This window comes from Jaculus jaculus, chromosome 9 (assembly GCF_020740685.1).
Source record: "Jaculus jaculus isolate mJacJac1 chromosome 9, mJacJac1.mat.Y.cur, whole genome shotgun sequence".
Lineage (NCBI taxonomy): Eukaryota > Metazoa > Chordata > Mammalia > Rodentia > Dipodidae > Jaculus > Jaculus jaculus.
Genome location: NC_059110.1, coordinates 113,204,044 through 113,226,728, shown reverse-complemented (window position 1 = coordinate 113,226,728; position 22,685 = coordinate 113,204,044). Strand labels below are relative to the sequence as shown.

Genomic DNA, 22,685 nt, shown 5'->3' with positions numbered 1-22,685 from the left:
AGAGGACTTGCTGTTTCCAACGGCCTGAGGTGTACACCTTTCTAATGCTTGGTGTGAATTGCTATGTCTACTGAAACTATGCTGTACCTGTGACTATATAAAAGCTAAAATCAAAAAGCCTGGGTGTATACCTCTAGCCCTCTGGTGTAATACAGATCACTTAATCCATGTTGATTGTGCCAAAGTGTTATGGTTTAAATAGAAAATGCCCTCCACAAGCTCTTACATTCAATGCTTGTATTGATGATGGTGTTATTTTAGGAGATTTTGTAAATGTATTGAGGTAGAGCCTAGCTGGGGAAAGTGGGTCACTGAGGACATGCCTTTGAAGGATAGATGGAGTCCTTGGTTCTTTCCTTGCTGTCAGATTACTTTCCACCATGGGGTAAGTATCTGAGCACACTATGCTTGTGTGTGTGTGTGTGTGTGTGTGTGTGTGTGTGGTATATGCACATGTATGTGCCCATATAGCACCCTGTGCATTCACCTATGATAGTTGGAGGGAAATATTGAGTGGCTATCTCTCTCCCTGCTAGTCTTAATTGAGCTGAAGAATTACTGAGCCAGGAGCCTGCCCTTTTCCTTTCTCTTTTGGAACCTCTGAGATTTTCTATTCTCTGCTCCCCACAGAATGGATGCATGTGGCCATGGCCCACTATTTATGTAGTTCCTGAGGACTGGACTTGAGTGGACTCTCTGGCTTCCTCAGGCCTTCACACTTGTACAAGAAATACTTTTAACCATGGAGCCATTCTTCAGCTTTCAATACACTCTCGCTGCCATGATCTTCTACCAGGAACACGTTTTAGCCAAGCAAGCATGTGCTCAATCCTCGGAAACTGGGACAGAAAATCAATCTTTCTTCCACTAGTTTGTTCTTTTAGGTATTCTGATCGCCATGATGAAATTCTGACTTAAAGACCAAATTTGGGACTGTGACATGACTTGGATGAGATAACGTCATATGACTAGCAAAGCCACCGTAGACACAAAACAAGAAATGACATTGGAGGCGATGCAATGAAGACTTTATCAGTAAACCAATAGGCAATGCTCTTTCAGCCAGGGAGACCACACAAAGGAATCGTGAAAAAGTCACGAATGAGTGACTTGGGCATGTATTGAATTAAAACGATGGCTCTTTTATCATTGCAAAGTACTAATTAGGCAGTTATATTATTTTCTTAGTTTTGTGTTAAACTTAAGTTAAAAAGGATATGACCTGTTTGCCAAGGCTGAGACCATGAATCCAGGTCAGGAGCAAATGATTTTAACACACAGTCAGAAGACTACACAGAATATCAAAGTGGATAAGACGGTACTCCTTGGGCAAGTTCAAAAATCTCTTAGCAAGGTGATGAATGGAAGCTTTAGGACAGTGTGCAGATTATTAGTTTGTTATGCTGTGGTCATCTCGCAGGTCTGATAACACAGCCCATCCTATGCCTGTAGTGGGTCTGTGGAAAGGTGATCAACAGCTGCAGGGCTCACAGCAGCTGGATCCACAGCCCTGGGACAGACAGCCAGGCACACAGACACACATGGGGTGGTAACAAATTCTGGTGCAGTACACGGGTCCAGAGCAAGCTGGCTGGCAGCAGGTGCTGCAGCAGCTGGGGTGGCAGCAGGGCTGGCAGCAGCTGGACTCACAGCATCTGGGCTGGCAGCAAGGCTGGCAACAACTGGATTCACAGCATCTGGGCTGGCAGCAGCTGGACACACAGCAACAAGGCTGGCAGCAGGGGGTAGTGCAGCAGCTGGTCACACAGGTGGGTTGGAAGCAGGTCCTGCAGCAGGTGGTCCTGCAGCAGGTGGCCCTGCAGCAGGTGGTCCTGCAGCAGGTGGGCTGGCAGCAAGGGGAGCAGCAAGAGTGGGTCATGGTGTCAGATGGGGAGGGTGGGCTCCGGTTAACAGTCACTTCGCAGATTCGGAGAACTTCTTCTATTCTGGGTTTTTTATACAGTGGACATCCCGGGCAAGAACCAATAAGTAAGACTGTTCCTTGTTGTTGTTTTCTAATGTTCATGGGGAAATGCTCTAAGGGGGAAGTTGTCCAGTAGGTATTACAAATCTTTATGCTTTAAACACTAATTGTGGATAATGCATGGAGAGTTCTCAAAACTCATCAACAGCATTTCTGCTCTGATCATCATCTGGTCATGGTTATGTGATAGTTACCATGGCCAGAGGGGGAGGATTAAAAGCTGTCATTCTTCAAATTGTAGCTTTGTCTGTGTGTAGACTGTGGCGTGTTTGTGGGGATGGCTATGATACTCATATGTTCACAGTGAAAAATCAAACTGATGCCTGGGTCCAAATCTGTTCCCCAGAATTGTTTGCTTATGTCGGATTCCAACAGGCATTCCTATCTGCAGCAAACACATCCGTGTTGCACCAGTTTTACCAAAGAACATGTGGGCAGAAGATGGTTGGCATAATCTTTTTTTTTTTTTTTTTTTAATATAAGCCCATACCAAGCCTGAGGCTACAGGCAGAAGAAAGACACTGGAGTTCAGAAACCTTTGATCAGTGTACGTCTTAACCCTTTTTCCAGTAGAATCAGCGACACCAGGCGGAACACCCAAAGCAGCACATGGTTTAGTCTTAACTGAGGAAGTGACACACCATGCGATGACAGCTGAGGCAGTATTAATGTAAAAGACACTGAAGCATACTGCACATTAGGAGAGGTGTGAAATCCTATGCACTGGTTCATCATATATGCCAGGGTGTAGTGTTCACCATTCACATCAGGAAATAGTTCCTCGCTAGCCTAATAGCTTCATGTGTTTTACATGTCACTACTGTTCCTTCCCCCCTAAGGCAACTACCATATTGTCTTATAGTTGTTTGTGTGACTTATAAACAGATTTTTTAAATGTTTAATTAATTAATTTATTTATTTATGAGAGAGAGAGAGAGGGAGAGAGGCAGATACGCAGAGAGAAAACAAGTACGTCAGGACACCCGGCCACTGGAAATGAACTCCAAATGCATATACCACCTTATGCATTTGGCTTGTGTAGGTACTGAGGAATTGGACCTGGGTCCTTAGGATTCACAGACAAATGTATTAACTGCTAAGCTATCTCTCCAGCCTCCTTTTTATAAAGAGGTTTTTTTTTTTTTGGTTTTTGAGGTAGGGTCTCACTCTGGCCCAGGCTGACCTGGAATTCACTATGTAGTCTCAGGGTGGCCTTGAACTCATGGTGATCCTCCTACCTCTGCCTCCAGAGTGCTGGGATTAAAGGTGTGCACCACCACGCCCGGCTTATAAAGAGATTTTAAAAAATATTTTAATTTATTTTTCTTGTGTGAGTTATTTTATTGCCATAGTGACATTTTTTCATCTCCATTGATTGTTTTTTTCATACCATTATATGGTGAGACCAGAATTTATTGAATGCATTATATTGGTGGAAAGGGTGATATAGATGTTTCATTTAGTGCTGAGCACTCAACAGTCACTTTGACGGGTAGTCACTGCAAGTAATGACCATCACCGTGAGGCTATAAATGCAATGATCACTTCACGTATAGAAGACAGCATTTCTCATTCTCTGGCTTTTAGGTTCTTTCTGTCTCCTCTTCTGCAATGTAACCTGAACCTTGAAGGGCATTACGTAGATGTCTCGTTGAACAATGAGCATTCCGCAGTCACTTATCCTTGGCACTTTGATGAGTTTTGAGTCTCCCCTTGAGTCACTTCCATCTACAAAAAGAAGCTTCCCTGACAAAAGGTGAGGGCAGCAGTAATCTATGGGCTCAAACATTAACATTTAGATGGCATTCTAATGAGCACAACATATCAACAAACAACAGTAGCAGCTTCCCTCTTAGGGTCTACTACCTCCTCAGTTCCCTTGACTAGGTTCCTCCCATGCAGCCAGCCTCAAAGCCAGTCAGAGAGCAGTTAGTTAACCCAGTAACAGCCATGCCACTCTTGCACCTGTGGGCAGATCTTAAAGCATGGCTGGTCAGTTGTGTACCACATAGTGTCTCCTGTGGGGTTAAACTTCTGATGACTTTTCTCCCCCACAGTCTGGCTGGTACCTTCTGGCACTATGAAAGCTTGCCTGCAGGGAGGCAGCTTCCAACTCAGTTTCAGATTGAGTTCTCTGTCCTGCATCTGAAGCATGTGGCGTTTATAGCAATAGGGACTCACCATCTACTTCTGGTGGGTAACCAGGAGCAATGGAAATGTCCTGTTTTGTTTTGAGAGCCTCATGGGAACTCCTGACCCACAGCTTGCTGGATTCATGTACCTATCTAGTCTGATTTTTGCTTGTTTTTGTGATGCTACAGATCAAACTCAAGGTCTTCCACAAGTTAGGCAAATGGCATCCAACTGAGCTAATCTCAGTAACCCTGATATCTTATGGAATATAAATGCCATGTTATAATTAATTTACCATATCATCTAAGGAATAAGAAGTCTATGTGGGCCAGAGAGCTGGCTCAGAGGTTAAAGCACTTGTCTGCAAAGTCTAATGACCTGGGTTCAACTCTCCAGTGCCCACATAAAGTCAGATGCACAAAGTGACACATACATCTGGAGTTCATCTGTAGTGGCTAGAGGCCCTGGTGTGCCAATTCTCTCTTTCCTTGAAAGTAAATAAATAAAATAAAAAGTCTATGTATGAATGTATATACATATATACATATATATATACATATATATATACAATACATATATATATACATATATATACACACACACATACATATGCATATATATGCATATATACATCAGACTAGCTGGCCCTCAAACTTCTCATTTCCCTGGTTCCAGCTCCCAATTTTGTAGGTGCTGGGATCATAGATTCATGCACCGCTTTGTATGCTGGTTTATGTGTGTGGTCGGGAATTGAGAGCATCTCTCCGCCCCTATAATTTTGTATATCATATATGGTAAGGATCAAGTTGCTTATTTTATAGCTGAACTAATTGAAAATTCTCTTGAACACCCTAGGTACCCATTTTCATTCAGAATATTACGTTTTTACTTTTTGCTTATCAATCTCATCAGAAATTATTGCTTTTAATAAACATTTTCTGAGGCATCAAGAAGATTGGGTTCATTTTCCTCACACTTATCCCTTTCCATACATAGTTTGTTATCTAACCTCCTTTTCTCAAATCTTTCAAAGGGCATATTATTATATTCATTCATTTTACAATTTACTTTTTAAAAAATATTTTATTTTTAATTTATGTAAGATAGAGAGAGAGGGAATGGATATGCTAGGACCTCTAGCCACTGCAAACTTCAGACAAATGCACCACCATGTGCATCTGTCTTTACATGGGCACTGGGGAATCAAACCTAGGTCCTTAGGCTTCATAGGCAAGCACATTAACTGCTAAGCCATCCCTCCAGCCCAGTTTATTTTGTGTAGTGTAAACATTTAAAGGCTATGGGCTTCTCTGCAGTGCCATGTTTGGTATCCTATGTGTTTTGACAAGAGTGGTTTCATTCTCATTTATTTTCTCAGATATTTTGACTTCCACTATAAATCCTTAATTTTGTTATTCCAAGTCAGTATATCTTCCCTGTTCTTTATGGAGTCTATGATTCATCAGCCAAAGTGTGTGTACAAATGACAACATTATAGATGATCCTTTGTTTCATATGGAGACCTTAGAGGCTCAGGTAAATCTGTAGTTACCACATAATTACCACACAAATTGAAGGCATCGTGGATTTCTTGGGTATGTTTCGTTTTAAATATTTTTATTGAGAAATTAAATACATGTATGTACTGTCATTTGTTTGCATTCCTGTTCTGCTATTCTCTTTCTCCCACCACCCAATTCTCCTTCCTTCTTCCTTCCTTCCTTCCTTCCTTCCTTCCTTCCTTCCTTCCTTCCTTCCTTCCTTCCTTCCTTTCTTTCTTTTCTTTTTTTTTTTTTTGAGGCCCCTCCTCTGTCCAAAGTAGTCCTTCTTTTGTTGTATGGCTTCATTCTTTTTGTCCTCCTCTGACCTCTATGTCAAAGTGTCGATGGCTCGGTGTTGCGTGGGGCTTGTGGGATAAGGACCTCTATTGTGACACTGTCGTGCATGTACCGGTTAGTTTGTCTCATCAGTTTCCCAGGTTGCACTTTGGCGGAAGCATCCTGCAGTCTGTTGTTGGCACCTTGCCTGGAGGAATAGGTGTTTGTCAGTATCTCCCAAGTGAAAGAAGATTCAGGCCACACTAGGGTATGTGTCATAGAAGACCACACTTGTGTTATGCCTCTGCACTGCAAGGCGTGTGGAAGAGCTGCAGATCTCAAGGAAGTGGCTCTGGTCATTTGTTTGTTCATTGTTTTTGCATTCCCCCTCTCCCATGGCAGGATCAGCCCTCACAATACCAAATGTGGAGTTCTTTGTTGTCATTCATTCTCTTTCTCAGAGGGTCTGCATTTCTCCTTTCAGCCCCATAACCATACCTACCGTGCCTCCCAGTGGCACGGGCCCCTTTCTTTCTCTCTCCTCACAGTCTCACTGACTCCAGAACTCAATCTTTTCATTTCCTTTAATTGACTTGTTTCCTTATCCTTCAAAAAGCCAGGGAGCCATTTTGATCCCTTAGGTGGCTCAGAGATTATAGAGGTTCAAAGGCTGATGGTCCCAATGTCCCCTTACTTTGAGTCCAAGGGCTTGGTCATTTGTTGATTTCCTTAATGATATTTTGGTTTGGGGATAAATTTTCTCTCAAAGTCTGAGTGCAGATAATATTTGGTCTGTGTTTCACAGGGTATGACTGACTCCCATATGTCTCTCTGAATGAGGACAAAAACTTATATTTCTGCACTGGAGGGATGGCTTAGTGGTTCAGGCATTTTCCTGAAAAGCCTCAGGATCCAGTAACCACATAAGCCAGATGCAGAAGGTGGCACCTACATCTGGAGTTCATTTGCCATGGCTGGAGGCCCTGATTTGCCCATTCTCTCTCTCTCTCCCCTTGCAAATAAATAAAGAATGCTATTTCCATGAGTCCAGCAAATGATTTCTAGATGAACTTCTCACATTAAAATCCTGAAACAGTAGCAGTAAAACCATGGGTAAAAAATATATATATATTTACAAGAACTCACCAGTGGCTTCTTTAGGCAAGGTAATAAAAGGTTTACATTCTTTTCCTGGGCTATGAAAAGCAGTTGGTGCTCTGTGGTGTTTGGTTACCAAGATGTGAGGAATGAACTAGGAAGAGCTTTGCTACTAACAGACGATCTGTGACTATCAGTGAAAGCAGCACTAATTTTCTTCCTGCCACAACCTCGGTGCAGACCCATGTCATGGTGGGTGTAATACCCATAGAAACGTTGCTGCAGAGATGGTGGTATATATTGAGGAGAATTAAAAAGTCATCAGAGTGCTGTTGAGTGTACATCATTAAATGGGGCACCCCTTTCGCTCCCTCCAAGGCTCAGGGAACATTGTGGAAGAAGGGGCAGAAGGAATATAGAAGCCATAGAGTGGGAAGGAGCACTTTGGGGCACGGTTTTCCGGACATGGACATGGACTGACTGGTACATTCATGATCTCACCTTGTAGGTCATTATCCCCATAAAACCAGCACAATATCAAACCACTGTGAAAGAATGCCAGACACATCTGCCACTTTATATATCTGGCTTTATGTGGTATTGCAGCCAACTTCATGTTGCTGGCAGAAAACACCCAACTAAGAGCAGCTTAAAGACTCAAGGGGAACTCCATGATGGTAGGGGAAAATGATGGCATGAGCAGAGGGTGGACATCACCTCCTGCTCAACATCAGCAGCAGGACAGTAGTCAAACACTGACAAGGGGAAGCTGGCTGTAACAGCCATAAGCCCACTCCCATCAGGCTTTGCAAGGAAATGCCTTTAACCTGTGAGCAATTTTTCTAGCCCTGTACCTACTTTTATTAATATGTTCCCATGATTTCAACAGAGCTGGTACCCAAATGACCACCTATACACCAGATTCTGTCTATCTCAACTACAAAACACAACAGTTCATTTTACATCGGTTAGTTCCACCCAAGTTAGGAACAATGATGTGACTTAGATAAAATAACATAATGTGAAATGTAAAGCCATCATAGAAACAAAACAAAGCACAATATAGGAGGAAATATAGTGAAGACTTTATTTGGAAACCAATAGGCAATGCCCTTTGAGCTAAGATGACAATGTAAAGTTGTTGTTATGAATGAGTTACCAAATGAGTCATGCTACTAATTAACATATTAAAATAAAATGATGAATATCGACCACTGGTTAAAGCCCAAGATAGTCATTAACCTTTCTTTTCTTTAAAAAAATGTTTTCTGTAGGTCAAAAATGCAGTGATTTTTGAAAGCTTGAGACCATGAGTCAAGGTCAAGAGCAGATGATGCTGACTCTCTAGTCTCAGAGGGAGGAAAAGAAGAAACCATCCTAGTGGATAGGCTGACACTCAGTGAGCAGTACCGAGATGTACTAACATGAAGCTGACTGGCAGTTGGATGATAATAATGTGTGCATTATTTGCAGAGAGAAGGCAGTGAGTTTGGCATGGTGCAGATATCCAGTAGATCCGATCCTGGAAGATGATTCTAGGCCAGTAGTGGGTCTGTGGGAAGGTGATCAACAGCTGCAGGGCTCACAGCAGCTGGATCCACAGCCCTGGGACAGACAGCCAGGCACACAGACACACGTGGGGTGGTAGCAGGTTCTGGTGCAGTACACGGGCCCGGAGCAAGCTGGCTGGCAGCAGAGGGTGAGACAGCAGCTGGGCTGGCAGCAGCTGGACTCACAGCACCGGGGCTGGCAGCAGCTGGACTCACAGCACCGGGGCTGGCAGCAGCTGGATTGACAACAGCTGGGCTGGCAGCAGCTGGACTCACAACAGCTGGGCTGGCAGCAGCTGGACACACAGCAGCAGGGCTGGCAGCAGGGTGTGCGGCAGCAGCTGCTGACACAGGTGGGTTGGAAGGAGGTCCTGCAGCAGGTGGTTTGACAACAGCTGGGCTGGCAGCAGCTGGACCCACCACAGCTGGGCTGGCAAAAAGGTGGGCTGCAGCAGCTGGACACACAGGTGGGCTTCCAGCAGGTGGTCCTGCAGCAGGTGGTCCTGCAGCAGGTGGGCTGGCAGCAAGGGGAGCAGCAGGAGTGGGTCATGGTGTCAGATGTGGAGGGTGGGTTCCTGGTCACAGGTGAGTTTCTTAGAAATCTGGTTTTTCCTTTTCTCTTGTACCTTTTTATACACAATGTCCCCAAGCTTGGGCCAATGAGAAGAACTTGGCTTCGTTATTGTTTATACTAATTTCCCTAGTCTTCTGTGATGTCCCTCAATGAGGAAGTTGTTTCTTAGGTGTTTTGAGTTGTCCTTTGGTAATTGATATGTTTGCTTTCCTAATTGACAAATAGCCATTAGAACATGTTTTCCTGAAATGAGAAGCTAGCCATCAGTCCTTGAATCCCTTTAATGCTAACACAAGTTTTCTAATGGAAGTGTTGCATTTGGTTATCTACCTGGTCCTAATGAGCTGGGCAAGAGGTCAGAGCCCTTGTTCATTTTGGTGTGCTTTCCCGAAGTGCTACGTACTTTAAGAAGCATTTGTGCAGGGTGGGTGATACTAATGAGTCGTGGTGATGAGTTAAAACCATGGTTAGGGCCAGGGAGATGGCTCCATGGATGAAGGGCTTGGTGAGCGACTCTGAGTAGCTGACTTCTGAACCCCAGAACCCATGTAAAAGCCAGACACTGTGGCAGGCTTCTGAAAACCTGGTGCAGCCAAGTTCAGAAGGGAGGCAGAGAGCAGAATTTCCCTGAAGCTCTCAAATGAACCAGGGATGAACATCCAGGAGAAACCTTATCTCAAAATAGTGGGAGGCGAGGATTGACCTGAAAGTTGTTCTATGAAACTCCATATGCATGCCATGGTATTCACATGCCCCCCCACACCATATATATATATATATATATATATATATATAATCACAAGTTTAGAAAGGCTTCAGATCCTACCTACTACACAGAAACTGCTAAAAAAATAATGAAAAATGGGTAACATAGAGCATGTTTGCAAGTTCGGAACAGCAAAGAACTTTCATGAGGTAAAACCCAACTTACCACAGATTTTCACCTTCACACATTCTGCCAACCTGTAATGCAAGGAATAGAGTGTGAGTGGAGTGGGAAAGGCTGAGACATATGGACCTATATCACAAATCATTCTTCCCATGTGAAATGTAATTTTTGATAATTTTTTTTTAAAGTTTGATCTGGTTGCATGATTATTTATTTAAAAAACAAAAACAAGCCAGGCGTGGTGGCACACGCCTTTAATCCCAGCACTCAGGAGGCAGAGGTTGGAGGATTGCCATGAGTTTGAGGCCACCCTGAGACTACATAGTTAATTCCAGGTCAGCTTGGACCAGAATGAGACCCTACCTTGAAAAAAAAACAAAAAACAAATAAACAAACAAAAAACCAAAAACCAAAAACAATTTTACCCACTGCAGAGGAACTCCAATTGCCACAACCAGCAACCTCACACAGCTCAAGGAAACCAGTTACATTGTTGCCCCCAATTCACTAATGGCAGTTAGGGTTACTACTTCAGAGGAGGGATTTAGGCACTTTTGGGGTGATAGGTCCCCAAAAGTAAAAGCAAGGAATGTCCCTGAGCCTGTCCTTGCAGTCTTTACTTTGCGAGAGGTCAGAGGAGGATCTGGCTCCTCCTAATGCCCTTCTGCCTAAAGGAGTTCCCTCCCTAGAGAGGCGGTCTCCTTTCCTCGATTTGTTAGATCTGAACCTGGCCTTGTGGCTGGTTAGCTCAGCCATTGTTCAGATGTAGAATCCCGGAGATGGGGGTGGTTACAGCTCAGCTCCCATTCCGAACCTACAACAGACCCCAATTTGGGTCTCTAGGTGGGCTTTACCCCACTCCTGCCATCTCCTGGGCAGGAGCTCTTTTGATTCTCCCCCTCTTTCCTTCTCTTAAGCTCCATAGTTTCTAAAAGACCCCAATCTGGGCCTCTAGGGGGACTTTTCCATTTCTGGAAAACCCCTCATGCTTCATTCAACAAGTGCTCTGCATTTCTTTCTTCACTTAAGTTCTATTTGAAATCTAGTAAAATCTCTCTAAAGTTAAAAACAAACACTATTTTAGTCTTCTTCAGGAAACATTTGCCACCTCTGTACCCAAGTGTTATTCTCACATATTATCTCAGAAGGGTTTTAAGATTTTTCAAAGGATTTTATTTATTTATTTTCAAGGAGAGAGAGAGAGAGAGAGAGAGAGAGAGAGAGAGAGAAAGACAGAGAGAGGAGACAGAATGGGCACACCAGGGCCTCTGGCCACTGCAAATAAATTCCAGATGCATGCACCACTTTGTGCTTCTGGCTTTACATTGATACTGTGGAATCAAAGTTGGGTCATTAGGATTTGCGAGCAAGTGCCTTAATCATTAAGACATCTCTCCAACCCAAGATTTTTTTTTTTTTTTTGATCTTCCATCTACTAATATTTTTGAGACTAAGGTCTTCACTTGGGTGGTCACTAGAGATTATTTTAGGGGAAAGGGGCTGAAATTTTTTAAAAAAAAAAAAGATGTGGTACTTTTAGGAGTGAAGAGCCAATTCAATGAAAATCATGCAAACAACCCACCCCTTTAAAAAGCCAAGTCCAACTAAATAAGATTCATCCTACACTCCCAATTTCTGGTGAAGTCATAGCAAGGAGATGACTCTGAATATAGTGGAGGTAGCTTAGCAGCAGGGTGCAAAAGGAGACTTTACGCCAAGAAGATTTTCACACTAGGCAGTTTATGCATTTGTGAGCCTTCTGAATACCCCTAGATACCTATGTTCATGTTTATGCCCATAGCTTAGTGCTGCTCCCTCCTTTGGTCAGGGGAGCTTCCTTTTGCAGGTGGCAGGAACTCCTGAGGAGACTCAAGACTCATCAAAGTGCCGAGCATAAAATGATTATCACGTGCTCAGCACTACATGAAACATCTCTATCACACCCCCAAGGCTAAGGGAGAGTTGTGGAAGAAGGAGTCGAAAGAATGTACGAGCCCAAGGATGAGGAGGGGTGTTTTGGAGTGCTGTCTTATGGACATGAAGTTGCTGTTGCATTTATGACCTCACAGCAACTGTCATTACTTGTATGAGGCCTGCATAATATTGGGCACATTAACATTGTGCCATGAATGATGGAGGAGGTTAAAAAAAAATAAATTAAGAGATGGACTAATTGGAAAGAAGAAGGGATTTGGTAGGTGGAGGATAAGGGAAGGGGGATAAAAGAATGATATAGGAAGGGATTATGATCAAAATACATTATATACATGCATGAAAATTGTCAATAATTTTTTTTTTAAAAAGAGAACCTTGGGGTTAGAGATATGGCTTAGTTGTTAACGTGCTTCCTGAGAATACTAAGGAACCAGATTCGATTCCCTAATACCCCACATAAGCCAGATGTACAAGGTGGCACGTGTCTGGAGTTTGTTTGCAGTGGCTGGAGTCCCTGGTGCACCCATCCTCTCTATCTGCCTCTTTCTCTCTCTCAAAATAAAATACACTTAAAAAAGTAAAAATAAAAAGTGTCTTATGCGCCGGGCGTGGTGGCTCACACCTTTAATCCCAGCACTCAGGAGGCAGAGGTAGGAGGATTGCTATGAGTTCAAGGCCACCCTGAGATGACAGAGTTAATTCTAGGTCAGCCTGGACCAGAGTGAGACCTTACCTCGAAAAACCAAAAAAAAAAGTGTCTTATGCTACTGGAGTCCCACCAAGCACCTCCTCCCAGGATACCATAATCACATCTTGTGTCTACACCTGCTTTGACCAGGGTTATGGCCAAAGCCTCTGTCAGGATGTCTGATGTCAACCATACCACTGCCGGGTCATCTGTTGGTAGATAGACTGTCTGCTGCCACTTGACTTCATATTGTTCAACTTAATTTCTGACCACCGTCCATGGCAACCACCACGTTGTCATGGTAATCAGCCTTCCTCATTCGCTTTGACCACCACACCTGATCTCATACATATCACTGGATGTATTCATTCCTTTGGCCATGTTGTTATGAATTTATGCTTTTTATTTTATTTATTTATTTATTTTTAAAGTAGAATCTCACTCTATCCCAAGCTAACCTGTAACTCACTCTGTAGTCCCAGGTTGTCCTCAAGCTCACAGTAGTCTTGCTACCTCTGTCTCCCAAGTGCTGGGATTAAAGACATATCACTATGGTCAGCTTTATTTTTATTTTTTAAGACAGGGTCTCATGTAGCTCAGGCTAACCTCAAATTCACTATGTATCTAAGGCTGTCCTTGAACTCTTCCTAAGTGGCAAGATTACAGGAATATGCCACTATGTGTAGCCTACAAAGACATTTTCAAAAGCGACTATTTAAACTAGTAAAGCACAGACCCGCTGGATTTTATGTCTATTACTGTGGTATTTTGTCAGATGGCTGGATGTTTCACAGTACTTCATTGAACAAACAGCTAATCTTACCTTGCTGAGCGTGGCTTGGACTTTGCTAGGAATTACATACAATAGAGTCACCATGTCCTAGTAAATACTTAACTCTCTTGCTACCATAAATATTTGCCCTGCATCAATTATATCTTAGAAGTTTATGTGACTAATCAAATGCTTGGGATTCTGTCAAGTGAACAAAAGAACCAAATTGTATGTAACGATCAAAGCCTATGATATCTAAAATGTCAAATTATTAATTTTCTCCCAAACCAGATGGTCCACTTTATCTGCCATTAAGTTTATTGAGTAAAAAACAAGAACTTTCTTTTTATTATATTTAATTGTAGACTAACTAATCAGCAAGTTATTGAGTTCTGGGACATGCATATGTTAAATGGGATCCATTTCCCATTCCTTTGGTAACTTACCAGATAATCTTAGATTTGACTACAAGATATATGTCAAGTGCTTTTTTGGGAACATTAGTGAGAAAAACACATTTGTTGAGAGAAAAGAAATATATGAGGATTGATTCATAGAAATAAAATATCTTGGGCTGGAGAGATGGCTTAGCAGTTAAAGTGCTTGCCTGCAAAGCCTAAGGACTCAGGTTTGATTCCCCAGAACCCACATAAACCAGATGCAGAAGGTGGCCCATGTGTCTGGGGTTTGTCTGCAGTGGCTGGAGGTCCTGGCATTTTCACTCTCAAATAAATAAGTAAATAAATAAAATATTTTTTTAAATGTCTTAACATGTCAGGAGGATCTGTACAGCTCACAAATGCATGACTCAAGGCAAAGTGAGGGAGAATCAGATGACAATTGAATGTTTACATTACTGTGAAGGGAATTATTGACAAAAAGGTGGATTAGGCCTACCTCTGAGATGTCTCTTCCTCCTTTACATGGAAATGTTACCATCTGTAAAGAAATTAATGCCATGGTACTTGGCTAAATGAGATCAGCATTGTAAGGCTATCACACGTGCACTTGCTTTAACCTTGACAGTGACTTCCTTATAATATATTAATTATGTATCCAAAAATTCAACTGCTCCATGGCTAAGGAAGGCACTTGTTTGCAAAGTCTCATGGCCCAGGTTAGATTCCCCAGTACCCACATAAAGCCAGATGCACAAAGTGGTGCACATGCCTGGAGTTCAATTGCAGTGGCTGGAGGCCCTGGCCAGCCCATACTCTCTGTGTCTGCTTCTTTCTCTCTGTCTCTCTCATAAATAAATAATAAATAAATACTTTTTAAAAAAGCTGTTGTGGGCTGGAGTGATAGCTTAGCAGTTAAGGCCCTTGTTTGCAAAGTCTAAGGACTCATGTTTGACTCTCCAGGTCCCGTGTTAGCCAGACACACAGTGATGCAAGCACAAAATCGCACATTCATGCAAGGAGGTACACATGTCTAGAGTGCGATTGCAGTGGCTGGAGGTCTTAGTGCACCAATTCTTTCTCTTTCTCTCTCTCAGATAAAAAAGGCCAATCTGTTGGGCTTGCCTCAAAAAAAAAAAGGTGTTGTAAATACATGGGAAAATGATAAAGTTACAACTGTAACACAGATCTTAGTATAGTATTTTAAAAATGGCTATTTCAGGAAAAAAATTATATGCATATATAGAAGATTTGAATAGAACCACTCTCGACTTAACTTAGATGGAATCTATTATATATATATATATATATATATATATATATATATATATATATATATAAAATTTCATGCCTAATAAGCTACATTTTGATAATTTTCATATATATCAGACTACAGTAAAGATCTCAACATCAGGAATGACATATGCATTTTTCTTTGACAAAAGCATAATGAAATCAGTCATCAACAACAGAACAGCAATCAAACATGCTCACACGTCCATTCATTACCTCTGTTCTTCCTTCCTTTCTGAGTAATTCAACCTAGAGAGAAAGTTGGTGTCTGCATGTAATACAGCTGATCTAGGAAATGTTTTATTTCATTTCAATTCTAATTCTTAATTAAAATAATTTTAAACTTATAGAAACATTGAAATCATAGTCCAATTTTCTTTTCTTTATGACAAAATGAGGCTTTATCACCATGAACACTGGTGAGTGTTTCCTGCGTCAAGGACAATCTCATATCCAGCCACAACCGACTGGAATCAAACTCTGACTCTTATAAATAATGCTGAAAAGACTGTCCTTAAACTAATGTACTGGGACACACAGACATATCTGTTCAATACATTTCTAGAAGTGAAACTATCCAACCCAAAGCTATTCATATTTGAAGATTGGATAAACTAGGATACTATTAAATGCAATAAGATGTTATTAAGATGGTATTCAATGTATGATACTGTTTAATTACCACCTAAAGTCTAGACCCCTGCCATTTGTACTTGAAAATATTTGTTTTTTATATTTTCACTAATTTGTTAATTTTTTGTCTTTTTAGTTATGTACATACTCAGTGTGTAAACAACCATGTTGGTACCATCGTTAACCTCCTCCCTATTCTCCCCACTCCAAAGGGACCCTCCTTGTTGGGGATTGTGGTTGTGCATTATTTTAATATATGTACTGCTAAAGCAAGTACTAATTTGTTAACTTTTTAAAACTTGAAGGTTTCACATTTATTATTGCAAGTAGAAACTATTTCCTGCCATGTTCCCAGAACACAAGGTAGGGTCTGTGTCCCTGTGCAGACAGTGGGTGGTTTGCTGAATGAATAAGTTACACAATTAAGCATTTCAAAGATTGTTAAAGAGACTGAAAAACTTTTAAAAGCTTAAGAAGCATCTAAGTTTCTTTTCTAATGAAATGGCTGTTAATGGTCTTTACTCAATTTTCTATTTTTTGTTCTTTTTTTCTTACTGGGTTATAGCAGATGTTCATGAATTCAAGAAATTAACATTTTTGTTAGGTTGGTGATTTATTCCAGCTTATATTTTATGTTTTTTAGTTTTGTTTACTTTTTCTGTTTTGGTTTTTTGAGGTAGGGTCTCACTGTAGCTCAGGCTGACCTGGAATTCACTATGTAGTCTCAGGGTAGCCTCGAACTCATGGCGATCCTCCTATCTCTGCCTCCCAAGTGCTGGGATTAAAGGCATGCGCCACCATGCCTGGCAAGTTTTCTTTACTTTTTATGAGGAAGGACTTAATGTAGCCCAGGCTGGCTTCAAACTCACTGTGTAGCTGAGATGGAATCTTTGATTCTCCTGCCTCTGCCTCTCTAATGTATGGAGCTACCATGCAAAGCTTATTTGCATTTTTTTTTTTTTTTTGAATCAGGGTATCACTTGTAATGTAGGCTGGTTTTGAACTCACAATCCTCTGGCCTCAGCCTCCCCAGTTCTGGGATTACAGGGTATTATTACCACCTCAGGCTTGTTTACTTTTTAGAAAACATTCATATATTTAAACTTTCTGCTCAACTATATTTGTTTGTTAGTGTTGATGTTTCTGCCTTAGAAAAGCCATTCTACTTCAAATATTTCAAGAAAAAAAAAAACATGTTCTAATACTTTTACAGCTTACATTTTTTTTCCTTTAGAAATAAAAGTCTTTAGGATACAAGTAACCCTGACTCATGATAGAACCGATGTGTGTTCAGAAGGACATGTGGAATGTTGCATTTCATATGCTCTGTCTCATGACAGCAAATCAGATGCATAAGATTAGGGGACTTTGAAATTTAGATGACACACACAAGGAAATAGACAAGAGATGACTCAAACCAAAGGCTGGGACTTGATAAACCTTAAACCTGGGAGAGAAAATAGTGCATTCCACCAACTTTTATATAGCATCTTCCACAATTAACTAATTTGATAATTGTTTGTCTATTAAGAGAAACAATAACAAGGAAATAGCCCCTAGCTTGGTAACAGCAGCCAAGTATATAAGGGGATAGGGACTAAGAAGACTCCCACATGAGAGATACCTGCTCCTTGGGAAAAACCTCACCCAGAACCTCCATCCTCTGACACCATGTGCAACTCCTGTTGTGGCTCCGTCTGCTCTGAGCAGGGCTGTGGCCAGGAGGCCTGCTGCCAGCCCAGCTGCATGCAGACCACCTGCTGCAGGACCACCTGCTGCCGCCCCAGCTGTGGAGTGTCCAGCTGCTGCCGCCCAGTCTGCTGCCAGACCACCTGCCGCCCCAGCTGTGGGGTGTCCAGCTGCTGCCGCCCAGTCTGCTGCCAGACCACCTGCCGTCCCAGCTGTGGGGTGTCCAGCTGCTGCCGCCCAGTCTGCTGCCAGACCACCTGCCGCCCCAGCTGTGGGGTGTCCAGCTGCTGCCGCCCAGTCTGCTGCCAGACCACCTGCCGTCCCAGCTGTGGGGTGTCCAGCTGCTGCCGCCCAGTCTGCTGCCAGACCACCTGCCGCCCCAGCTGTGGGGTGTCCAGCTGCTGCCGCCCAGTCTGCTGCCAGACCACCTGCCGCCCCAGCTGTGGGGTGTCCAGCTGCTGCCGCCCAGTCTGCTGCCAGACCACCTGCCGCCCCAGCTGCTGAGAATCCTTTTGTTGAAGGTCTTGTCTGACTGCCCACCATGAGCCATCCCTTACCATATAGATCTGAAAATTTCATCCGCATTAACATTTGCATGTGTTAAGTACCAGCTTTATTATCCTGTCTCACCAGAAAAAACCTGCGAAGAGGGAACTTCTACATAAAGAAAGCTCACATCCCTCATGGTTCTCCACTGGAATCCAGGCCTCAGATTCATGTAGTTAAACTACGCCTCTGACGCTCCAACTGTCATTCTTTTCTTGACTTTAACAACTGCAGCCAATTTCTCTTCAATAAATGTTAGCTTGATATCAGAAAATCATGTCTTCCTTCAATTATGTTGAGTTGATTGTCAGTTACTTCTTAATATTATGGCTTTCAAGGTGAAGAGAAGTTTGGGTTACTGTGGCCAAGAAGAAAACCAATCTTGCCAATATTCCTGCATTTATTACAGCACCATTTATATTGGCCGAGAAATAGAATCAAGCCACGACCATCAACTGATGAATGTATAATTAAAATGTGGCATATATAATTAAGTACTATCCATGCATAAAATAAAGCTTGTCATTTGTGATAACATGGGTAGAACTGAAGGACATTTTTTTAAGTGAAATCAGGCAGGAACAAAAAGAAAAACACACATGATGACTCAAATATGGAATCTATATAAGTTGATTAAATTGAAGCTGAGAGTAAGTATGAAAGTGGGTCCTGGGGCTGGAGAGATGGCTTAGCACTTAAGGCACTTGCCTGCAAAGCCAAAGGACCCAGGTTCGATTCCATGGGACCCACGTAAGCAAGATGCACAAGGTGGCACATGTGTCTAGAGTTCATTTGCAGTGGCTGAAGGGCCTGGAGTGCCCATTCTCTCTATGTTTGCCTCTTTCTCTGTCTCAAATAAATAAATAAAAATTTTTTTAAAAAGAAAAGCGGCTATTAGATGATGAGAAGAATGAAAGAGAGAGTGGTTTTTCTTAAAAAGGTTAGTTAGCAAATAGCAAGTTACAACTGAATAAAAGAAGTTCTAGTGTCCAGTTGAATAGTAAGGCAACTACAAATAATAATAAATCTACAAATAATAATAAATATGGACTTCAATGAAAGCTACAGGAAAGGATACTGAGGGAAGCTATGGCAGGGAGAAGGAGGTATAGAAGGAAAATGAGAGAAGGGAAAAATAGTTTGTTTTAAAAATGACATAAAGAAACCTAATTCTTTGTATGCAAATAAATTTTTAAAAATATTTTTATTTATTTATTTGCAAACAGAAAGAGATAGAGAGAAGACACACACATGCGCGCACACACACTGTGTGCCAGGGCCACTAGCCACTGCAAATAAACTCCAGATGCATGTTCCACTTTTTGCATCTGGCTTGACATGGGTACTGAGGAATTGAACCCAGGTCATTAGGCTTTAAAAGCAAACACCTTAACGACTGACCCATCTCCCCAATATGCAAATAAAACTTTTTAATAAAAATAAGGGATGTTAAATGTTTGCACCACAAATGATAAACGTTCAAGAAGATAAATATGCTTCCTATGATGTAAACATTGGGCAATGCACACTTTATGAAAACGTCACATGGCACACATCAATATCAACACCAGGCTCTTACTAAGTGAGCTAAATGGCTACATGGTAGTACATAAATATTTACATTTTTATGTGTCAGTTAAGATTACTCTTTTTCAGAAGCTAGTGAGACCAGAGGAGATAAACTACCCCTCGCACTTCAGCCAAGCCACAGCTGAAACCACAGAGGAATCGGGGAGACAAGAAAGAGTGCTGCTTCCATGCTGATCCTGATAATCAGTGCCAGGGTGGAGACAGACCCTGTGGATACTCAACACCTACCAAAGCAGAGATCCAGAGTCTCTGAAGAGCCCATCACTGAAGTAGACTTAAAACTCACCCACCATGGCTCAGGGAATTTTGCAGAAGAGGGGACAGGATGATTGTAAGAGCCACAGGTTGAGACATCATGACCAGAGGGATTCCCTCACCCCCCAAATAACTGACTGCTTCTCCTACAATGTATAAGCCACAAGCCCATAGGGAATACCTGCAACCCCACTGAGGAGTGTCCCCAGTGGAATGGGGGCAGGGTAAAGAGGGTACCAACACGTGATGTATCCATATGAAACATCTTGTTAATAATAATTAAGTATTTTAAAAACTGATTATACATATAATCTAGCATCTATTATAGAAAGGACTTTATAGATTTTTTAAAAATAAGATGACTAGGGAGAAGAGATGGCCTAGTAGTTGAGGCGCTTGCCTGCGAAGCCTAAGGACCCATGTTTGACTCTCCATATCCCACATAAGCCAGATGCACAAAGGTGAGGCAAGTGCAAGGTTGCACATGCCCACTAGGCGGTGCAAGCATCTGGGGTTCAATTGCAGTGGCTGAGGCCACGGCACACCAATTATCTTTCTCTACGTCTCTCAAAAAATAATACTATGACCTGCCTTATTTTAGCATTAATTTTTCCAGTAATAATCTCATTGCTATGTTCATTGCAATGTTTAGCTCTGGGATCATATTAAGACATGGGAGGGTCAGTATCTTTCTACAAGGAATTCACAATTCAAAATATGAGGAAGATATCATATGGATAAGAAATGTTGGGGAACATTCTTAGAAAAGGGTAACATGGAATGACTTTTTCCCCCCTGTTTTATAAATCGAGTGAGTTGAGTCAGTAAGCTTAGGGAAAACAGGAAGGTCGCAAGTTCATGAGAAGGAGGAGGGAATTGTTGGTCTTCTTATATGAGGACAGGAGTAAGGTGGACCAGGTAACATTTGCTATGGAGCAAATGGATCAGAAACTAAATGCTGCATTCCACACCCCAAGCCCCTTACTACTGATGACACTGTGTGAACATGAATCATGAGCAAGCTGTTAGTCAGAGGTGGAATACATGTGGACCAGGGACCATACCTTTTGGGGAAGGTGCATGGTAGAGTTGGAGGGAAGAATTTAAATACCAGGTGTAGCATAACTCCCTTCCATTTACCTTTTCTCATCTCCCCTTTCTTTCCACTGAACCCTTTTTTGTTCCAACTACTTTCTCTTCTATTTTGATGTCTTTTTTTCTACTTCCTCCACTGTCTATAATGGAATGTTGAGGAGCCCAGTGTTGACCAGGTCTTGTGCATGTAGATGCCATGAGGTCAGGACATGACGTCTGAGGTGTGACACTCAGATGACAGCGTTCTACAGCTCTCCTTCTGTCCTGTGCCTCCTACATTCTTTCTGCTAGCTTCGTAATCTTGTCTGTGGGGGGTGTTATAAATGTCTTGTTTAGCACTGAGCGTTTCATAAGGAATCTTAATGTTGATAAGCTTGCCACAATAACATACTTATAATTAAATTCTAATAACTGTCAACACTTGTCTGTGATGGATTAAGCAAATTATCAAGCAATGTTCATTTGGCCATTTGGGTTTCACTCAACTCATGTGGAAATATTCAGAGCTGCTTCTTTTTTGTTGTTGTTGTTTTTGGTTTTTCAAGGTAGGGTCTCTCTCTGGTCCAGGCCGACATGAAATTAATTATGCAGTCTCAGGGTGGCCTTTTGAATTCATGCAGATCCACCTACCTCTGCCTCCTGAGTGCTGGGATTAAAGGTGTGTGCCACCACGCCTGGCTTTTTAGATCTGCTTCTTAACAGGTCAAGTGAATTTAGAGCGCATGGTCTCACTGGACAAAGCTTGGCATCAAGGCAGACATCTGGATGTTTCACTTCTTTAAGAGACTACATTTCCTTGGGCTGGAGGGATGGCTCCGTGGGTAAGGTGTTTGCTTGAAAAGCCTGATGGCCCAGGTTCAAATCCATAGCACTCACATGAAACCCAAAGTGGTGCATGTAGCTTAAGTTTGGTTGCAGTGGCAAGAAGCCCTAATGTGCTCGCTCTCTCTCCTCACAAATAAATAAAAATCAAAAAATAAATATAGAGCTGGGGATATGGCTTAGTGGTTAAGCACTTGCCTGTGAAGTCTAAGGAGCCTGGTTCGAGGCTTGATTCCCCAGGATCCACATAAGCCAGATGCACAAGGTGGTGCATGCATCTGGAGTTTGTTCGCAGTGGCTGGAGGCCCTGGTGCACCCATTCTCTCTCTCTCTCTTCCGAAATTATATTTCCTTCTGGAAGTATAAGTTAATCACAACTTCTCATGTGTTAGAGAGACTTTCTACTCCATAATGAAAAGACAAGTACTTCTTGCACTTTCTCACATGTGGAGGCAAAAAGAAGTTGACCCAAATATAGAATAATACTCAGTGAGTCTCCATATCATTTAGAGAAGTAGCCACTGCCATCTGGCAATAAGATGTGGGGCCTTTGAGTTGTGCAAGCTCCGTCAGACATAACGACTTTCTTGTAAGCCTCTAACTCCTCAGCATTGCCCATTCTTTGTATCCTATTCCAGCTCCTTGAGGAGACGAAGCCTCACTTTACTTGACTTGATTGGCTTTGGCCATATTCTTACTAGAGTAATTGAATGAGCAAGGAACTGGAAGAGAAGGCCTTAAGCTTTCCTAGGCATTTCCCCAGAACTTCTGGGGCACTTAAAAATATATATATATATATATGTAGGTTTCCAGATGTCACTACTGTGTGTTTTGTGTCAGGAAACTTTGATTCATGTGCATCTTCAATCCTGGGGAGATCATGCCTATAAGAACAAGGTAATTATGGGAAGAAATATGACAAAA

The 22,685-nt window shown here is 42.1% G+C and overlaps 2 protein-coding genes across 2 annotated transcripts; both read right to left on the bottom strand.

Moving 5' to 3' along the window:
• Window positions 1-1,471: 1,471 nt before the first annotated feature.
• LOC123463408 (keratin-associated protein 9-2-like) lies at window positions 1,472-1,879 on the bottom strand. The gene has a single exon (XM_045158541.1). The coding sequence runs from the start codon at window positions 1,877-1,879 to the stop codon at window positions 1,472-1,474; it is 408 nt and encodes a 135-aa protein (XP_045014476.1).
• Window positions 1,880-8,598: 6,719 nt separating this feature from the next.
• LOC123463406 (keratin-associated protein 9-3-like) lies at window positions 8,599-9,132 on the bottom strand. The gene has a single exon (XM_045158538.1). It carries the CDS (start codon window positions 9,130-9,132, stop codon window positions 8,599-8,601), a length of 534 nt encoding a protein of 177 aa, XP_045014473.1.
• Window positions 9,133-22,685: the final 13,553 nt, after the last annotated feature.